We start from the raw sequence: 7,407 nt of genomic DNA, 5'->3' as shown, positions 1-7,407 counted from the left end.
TCAGTGGTCTAAAGCACCTACTTAGAACAAGCTTAGCAAAGCACAGGGACCGCGGTTCAATCCCCAGCACCACATGCCAGCCAGCCCCGCCCCCCCCCCCCGTGGGCTGAGCTGGTCATACACACACACACATAAATAAATAAAAAAATTTTTTTAATAAAATAAAATAAAAATATATAAGTAGCATACAGTGTAGCAATCTAAACACTAGCAGTATATCAAAAGTCCAAAAATCCCTATACCCAAGTCCCATGGACACTCTCATGATCCTTACTGAAGCATTATACAGGATATCTAAGAAATGGAAGAAATCTTAGCACCTCTCAATGTGTAAGTAGATAAAGATAATGTGGTTTACACAAAATGTCAAACTGACTGCTTAAAGAAATGAGGAATGAAATTTTCTCATTTTTAGCAACATGAATGAGGGTGGAAGATTTGAGGATAAATGAAACCAGCCAGGCCCTGAAAACCAGTAGTGCATATAAACACATAAACACATGGATTGAATAAATGTTGATCTCATGTAAGTAGAAGCACAATGCAGGGAGTATTGTGGGCCAGAGATGGGCAGTTATTTGTCAAAAAATATAAAACTGAAGTTAGAAAGAAGATTGTCTTGGAGAAAGTCAGTGCACTGCATGGTGGCTATACTCAGGAATAACATATTATATTCTTAAAAGCTGCCTAAAGAATGCACTTTGATAGAAAATAAACATATACAAAGAGTTCAACAGCATTTGTTATTCAAGAAATGAAATTCAAAACAACACTGAGATTGTGTCTCACCCTAAGGAAGAATGGCAATCATAAAGAAATCAACTAGGGACAAATCCTGGAGAGGCTGTGGGGAACCGGAACTCTTCTCCACTGTTGGTGGGACTATGGATGGGACAATCTCTGTGGAAACCAGTATGGAGATTTCTCAGAAAAGTAAGACTGGAAGTCTCATTCAACACAGCCGTATCCCTCAAAGGTATTTTTCCAGAAGAATTAAATACATTCCACAGTGATGTATGTGCACCCACAGAAGCACAATTTGTCATAGCTAAATCTTGGACACAATTCTAACACCCATCAAGAAAGGAAAAAAAAACATGATATATGTGAAAGATACAAAATACTATTATTTGAAAATTTTATAAAATTAACTATAACAAAATAAAAAGTTATAAAGAATTACTGTGACTATGCCTGCAAGTATAATTGTTTAGATAAAATAAACAAATTCTGACAAAGGCATGACTCACCAGCAACTTGAGTATTGCATATTGTGTAATTGAACTGGAGACAAGAGAATAAAAATTTTATATTGGTGAAAATTGCAAAAGAATTGAAATAAAAACATTGCCATGCCTTCAGTTCTCTTTGTTATTCAATATTTTAAAAAAGTACTAGTCCATTACAATTACTATTTGGAAAATGAAATGGAAAAAGTCTCTACAAAGGAAAACAGAATATCTTCTATCACCTAAAGTTCCCTTCATTACCACTGCCAGCCCTGAATCATGAAAAGATCCTAGGGAAATGCTTTGCATGAAATCTCAGAAAACAGGGAATTCCAGAACTTACTGGATTCCATAGACCTTCCCTTCCACATTCCATTTTGCACTGTATGTCATAAGAATTGAAATAATATTTTCCCTTTTTGTGCAAACATGCAATTCTTCCAACAAACTTTGAAAGTGATGCACTTGTGTGAGGTACGAATTAGACAAAGAAATTCATGGGCCTAACTAGAAAGCAGGGCATTGCAGAAGACAAAGAAACACTATTCATATATCCTAAATCTCAGAAGTAGAACTTCTGGTGAGTCTTACCTGCAATAAGGCCATGGCTGACCCCTGCAGCCGAAGTTGCACATCTAAGATGAGCGCCCTCACCGACCCAGAATCCTGGGCCAGCTTCTTTTCACACTCTGCCAGGATCCTCAGAGCATCTTCTTCTTCTTTCTCTAGTTTCTGCAGGTGTTTTTTCTCCTCAGAGTCCAGCACATTTCTCATTTTCTTAAACTCATCCCGGACAGTTTCTATCTCCCCCTGTATTTGATTCTTCAATGATGAGAAAGAGAGGGACACTTGGTCACAGGAGGTTGCAAGCCAGAAAAATAACTTTTTTCACAGGTCAATTCAAAGGGTGAGGGAGGCGGACAGGAGCAGGAAGCAAAACGTTCTGTGATTTACCCTTCCTGCCATTAAAATCCATGACAGTAAGGCAACCTTCTCAAGGCTCCCTGACCCATAGGAGAAACACAAACCTGAAATCCTATATCCCTACCATCTCCCTGCTTTAAACCTCATTCCACAAATGCACTCCCTGTCCAAACTGGAATATGGAAGAAACAATGTAGACCCATTGTGTAGTGTCAGTCTCAAGAGAATCTGTCTCAAAAGCCAGCAAGCCCAGGAGCTCAGCATCCGTTAGCCTCCAGGTCTGCAGCCCTCAGTGCAAACACTTTCCTCCCAGGGCCACACTCAAGAGTGACAGTCATTCTCTAGACTGCAGTGCCAAAGGAAATGCATTCACAGGATTCATCAAATAACTTTGGGATTCTATAAGGGTCAGAGAATAAAGAAGGGGCGTCCTCCCCAGGGCCCTGCCGGATTTCTGTCTAACACCCCAAGGAATGGTGAACTCCTGCCTTCCAGGAAGTTTTTTCTTCTTCAATATGAGCTTCCCACTTCTCCAACTCTTTCTCGTCCATCTTCAGCTTTTGTAGCACTTTGCCGAGCATCTCCTGTGAGAAAGGAATCACAGCAGAGTCAAGCTATGAGCTCCTCAGCACCTGGAGAGTGGATGAATGTGGGTGAAATCTAGCTGATCTGGACTAGGGAGAGAGCTCAGCAGTCTAAGTGCCTGGCTGGCAAGCAGAAGGACATGGATGGTTTCCATCCCTGGTACCACTGTGCCTGCCACCTACATCAGGCTTAGTGGCACATGCCTCGAATCACAGTGCTAGGGAAGGTGAAAAAGGAGGATTGCTATGAGTCCAAATTGTATAAGGAGAGCCCACACCATTAAATAAATACATAAACAAAAGACTTTTTAAAAGAGAAAGAAATCTAGTTGATCCCATGAGAAACCTGAGTTTACTGAAAATGAGAAAAGGCTGATGAGATGAACACCAGAGGAGAGGAATGTTCTCTTTATGTCCCTAGGGCATTCTTCTTGAAGTATGAAGAGCCCTTCATCAAGGGTAGACTAATTCTTCTGACCTATAACTGAAAGCTCAGTTTACATTGAGACAAAAGTTGTACATGAATTAATCTCATTTATTCTTTTGTGGAAATAAGTAATCAGAGCTTCTCTGGGCAACAAATCTCTACCCATCTAATATAACACATGAATTTTTTTTGTCTTCGAAATATTATTCTAATATTACTGCAGGTGCTTTTTCTCCTCAGAGTCCAGTACATTTCTCATTTTCTTAAACACATCCCGGATAATTTCTATCTCCCCCTGTATTGTATTGTATTGTATTGTATTGTATTGTATTGTATTGTATTGTATTGTATTGTATTGTATTGTATTGCAATCAACTAGAGTGCCCAAAATCATAAGTTGTGCATCAGAAAATAAGCATAAAATAGACAGAAACCACAGACCTGAGTTCTATGGTGGAAACTAATTAAACTATAGTGCATAGTGAAGTTTACCATCAAGTATTGTTTCCTAGTCTATCTTCCCAGAACTCTGATCTCTTACCCGATATTCCCGTTCAGCCTCCTCCATTAAAAGAGTGCAGTGACCACGGTGCTTCTGAGAACGCTCACAAAGCCAGCAAATGACCTCCTCATCCTCTTTACAAAACAGCAGGAGTTTCTCCCCATGGAGCTCACACAGATCTGCCTTTGGGGGCAGTGGGAATGTCCTGAGTCTCTCCACTATGTTGGCCATATGTCGACTGGACCTCAGGTTTTCAAACTGGTACGTTATTCGGCACACGGGGCAGTGGCCCACTCCTTCTTCATGTTTTGTGGACTCATAGTTTGAGGTGATGCAGAGTTTGCAGAAATAGTGGCCGCAGTCTGCGCTCACAGGATCCTTCATGAGCTCCAGGCAGATGGGGCAGGTCACCTCCTCCTTGACATTCTCTAGGACTGAGGAAGCCATAGAAGCTGATTCCCTCCTCCTGTCTCTTCAGACTCTGAGGCTTCTCCTGCTCTGGACTCTGAAGTTGGGAAAATTAAAGTAAGGCAGGTAAGAAAGGTAGGACTAGAAAAAATGAATAGTGACTGGGTCAAAATCACATAGACATTAAGCCCAAACTATTTAAAATCAAAAAGAGAAAAAGGAGTAAAACACACAAAGGCGTTTACTGAATTCATTCTCCTTATATCATAATCATTTCATGCACTTTACTTCCAGTTCATATCATATGATGAAATTTATATAGAGAATGATTTTTATTTTCCCTTCCTTTGCTGGAAACAAGGACAAATGGGCTCCTTTTCTACCAGAATTCTTATATAATCCTTATTTTTCTTTCTCCCACCAAAATCACAAGGATAAAATCCACCAAACTCATACCACACGACCCTACCTTTGCTGATAATATGGTCCCATTCTTTTGGTTTTTTTGTTTGTTTGTTTGTTGTTGTTGTTGTTGTTGTTGTTTTCAGAAATGAGAATTGAACTCAGGCCCTTGTGCTTGCCAGGGAAGCGCTTACTCTACTGAGCCATCTCCCCAGCCCCTATGGTCCCATTCTTATACTTACTACACAAGTTATCATCTCAGAAAGTTACGCTTAACTTCCTCATTTGTACAGTTTCAGGTCTTGTTTTTCATATGTAGTTAGTTCTTTTTAACAATAAGACGTAAAAATTTAATCCTTTTATTACATGTATGAATGGAATATAATAAGGGAAGCCCAAAAACAATACGGTGCTTCCTTTGTTCATGACCTTGATTCTTTCCATGATCTGCCTGCAAATTCAGTTGGATGAAAACAGAATTAAATTCCATGCTTGGCTTCACTGTTGTCCGTACAGAGAAATCTGAGTTGTTCCCTGCCCAGTTCAGTTTGCAGCCTGAATCATGGAGAGAATTGAGTTTGTGAACCAAGGTGCCACTGTCTGCTTTCATGACTTTCAGCTGGAATTAACCCATTGCATCCCCCTCCAGAACTCTTCCCTCTAGGCCACAGAATAAAATAAGATGTGGAACTATAGAGGTGGATCGACACTCAGAGTAATATGGCTGTTCATGTCAGCTTCTGAGTACAGTATGGCTCTAGGGAATCATGATTATAAAAGCTAGCATTTTGTCTTGGCTTTGAAATTTACCAAGAACATAGAACACAGCCTCAATCAAGCTATGAATACTTATATATTCTAGGGAGGGAAGTGGCATAAATATAATTTCAGAATTCCACATCAGAGATGTGACAATCATAATCCCAGAAGTATTGGATGTTGCATTTTTAGGGAAGCCCCCAAATATTACACATGATTGTCTGGCACATTATTATTGATATCAACAATAGATATTATTAATAAATCATAGTCATAACTATGTCCTAACAGCTTGACTCAAATCTGAAAAGAAAGATGATGTCAAACAGAGGCCAAACACAGTTTAAACAAATACTAGGGACTTGGCATTCAACTTCAAATGCATATGAAATAAATAACCAGAAATATCTGAGGAAACAAACACGAAAGAAATGCACCTGCAGTTACAAAATGGAATTACAGATCGAAGTTGTTATCCTAAAATTCGAGCCTAAAAACACAATGTTTTAACTAAAGCCAAAAGAAGGAAAATTGGGATAAAAAAGAGACAAATGTGTTAGGTAGAAGAAATTACACTTTAACTAGCTTGTGCATATTCATGTGACTTTATTCATGTGTACTTAAGTGACTTTGAAAAAGCCAATAGGGGCACTCTGCAAAGAGCAGCCAAATGTGTCCTCTCATGAACACTTAAGGACTCTTCCTCAAGGAAAATGAGAAACTCCCCCTGGCATTGGTCAGTGGAAGTATTCTACCTGCTGGCCAACACTGTGTGTGGAGTCATCCCAAACACATCACAACACTTGAAAGCTCCCCACTGTCGGCCTGCAGCTCCACACTGTCATTCTGCAAACAGAAGAGCCCTGTCAACGGAGACAAGATAATCTGCCTTGGAGGTCAGTGTCCTGCACACTCAGCCAAAGTGAAACCACAGGTGTAGGCAGCAACCAAAGAAGGGGACTGCAGTGGGGTGTCTCTCAGCTGGAGAAGGAACCCACCCTCAGCAGAGGGAGCCTTCCCTACTTACACCCAACTCCTATAGATCTCCTTTTTTTAATTTTCTTTTTTATTTTCTTTTATTGAGAAACAAATATCAATGAGACAGTTTCTAGGCTGATTAATAGGACATTTTCATATTTTTTTATTCATTTGTGTGTGTGTGTGTGTGTGTGTGTGTGTGTGGCCAGCTCAGCCCACCAGGGGGCAGGGCTGGCTGGTATGTGGTGCTGGGGGATTGAACCGCGGTCCCTGTGCTCTGCCAAGCTTGTTCCAAGTAGGTGCTTTAGACCACTGAGCCATCTCACCAGCCCCGACATTTTCAATAATTAATACCTTGCACATTGTTATCTTCTTAGTGGCTATGCATAGTACAAAAGGCAGACAGGATATCTTGCCCAAACACCATAACTACAAATCTTGCTTCTCATTGAATTAAGCAAAAGTAGCTGTATATCTATCCTAATTATTCTGTATATAGAAATACAAAATGGTCCTTCTTTGTGTTCCTTTTTTTGTCTGGTCCTGTCAGAGATGGGTGTACTGTTGGCACAAGCAATGGCTGTGACACACCCACGTGGCTGACACTGACAAAGGGTCTACAAACTGCCGTACAAGGTTACAGGATAATTCCTGAGGGGACTTGACTGACCTTATCAGATACAAAAGTTACATTTCTTGTTATATAGGTCTTGCTTTATCTTGGTCAACTATCCACCAGAAAAATATAAAAATGAGGTATATAAATTAAAGCCATATTAATATGCTGAGATATAAAAGGCTCTAGTCAACAACTTCTGTGGCTAACCCAGTACTATTGTGGACTGCCGGACTGTGTTGGATTGTTTTGCTGAATTCAAGCACCTATAATATTTAGATGACAATAGAATACGCATCTCTGACAGGACTAAACTCCTCCAGATCTTCAGCCTCTGAAGCAGGAAGCAGCAAGCTGGGCCTCTCCTCTGCCACAGCAAGTCTTCGAAAGCCCAAGGAACTTACCCAAGTAAATGCACCTTTTTCTTCTAAATTGTTCAGAGCTCTGTCCACCACAAAATGCTAATCACAGGTTTGGAAAGCTGTGAAGTCCCTGCTGAGGTGGGAACAAGTCCGCAGCTTGGGTCCTATTTCCTCACTGAGGGAACCTAGTAGGAAATGAAACTGAAAGAGTTTGGG

The 7,407-nt window shown here is 40.4% G+C and overlaps 2 protein-coding genes across 4 annotated transcripts in view; both read right to left on the bottom strand.

The window, feature by feature from the left end:
* LOC101570337 (tripartite motif-containing protein 5-like) overlaps positions 1 to 7,337 on the bottom strand; it is a 21,964-nt gene extending 14,627 nt beyond the window's left edge. The window contains exons 1-4 of the mRNA XM_023702120.1: positions 7,234 to 7,337; positions 3,706 to 4,171; positions 2,642 to 2,737; positions 1,821 to 2,051 (exon numbers count right to left, since the gene is read on the bottom strand). Coding sequence (XP_023557888.1) covers positions 1,821 to 2,051; positions 2,642 to 2,737; positions 3,706 to 4,113 — 735 coding nt within the window. The 5' untranslated portion in view covers positions 4,114 to 4,171; positions 7,234 to 7,337. The remainder of the gene's footprint in view (positions 1 to 1,820; positions 2,052 to 2,641; positions 2,738 to 3,705; positions 4,172 to 7,233) is intronic.
* Positions 1 to 7,407, bottom strand: part of LOC101570739 (tripartite motif-containing protein 5-like) — a 158,614-nt gene that overhangs the window by 143,406 nt on the left and 7,801 nt on the right. The window lies entirely within an intron of this gene.

Source organism: Octodon degus, unplaced genomic scaffold, assembly GCF_000260255.1.
Source record: "Octodon degus isolate 3935 unplaced genomic scaffold, OctDeg1.0 scaffold00146, whole genome shotgun sequence".
NCBI classification, from domain to species: domain Eukaryota; kingdom Metazoa; phylum Chordata; class Mammalia; order Rodentia; family Octodontidae; genus Octodon; species Octodon degus.
This window is presented reverse-complemented; position numbering and strand designations above follow the sequence as displayed.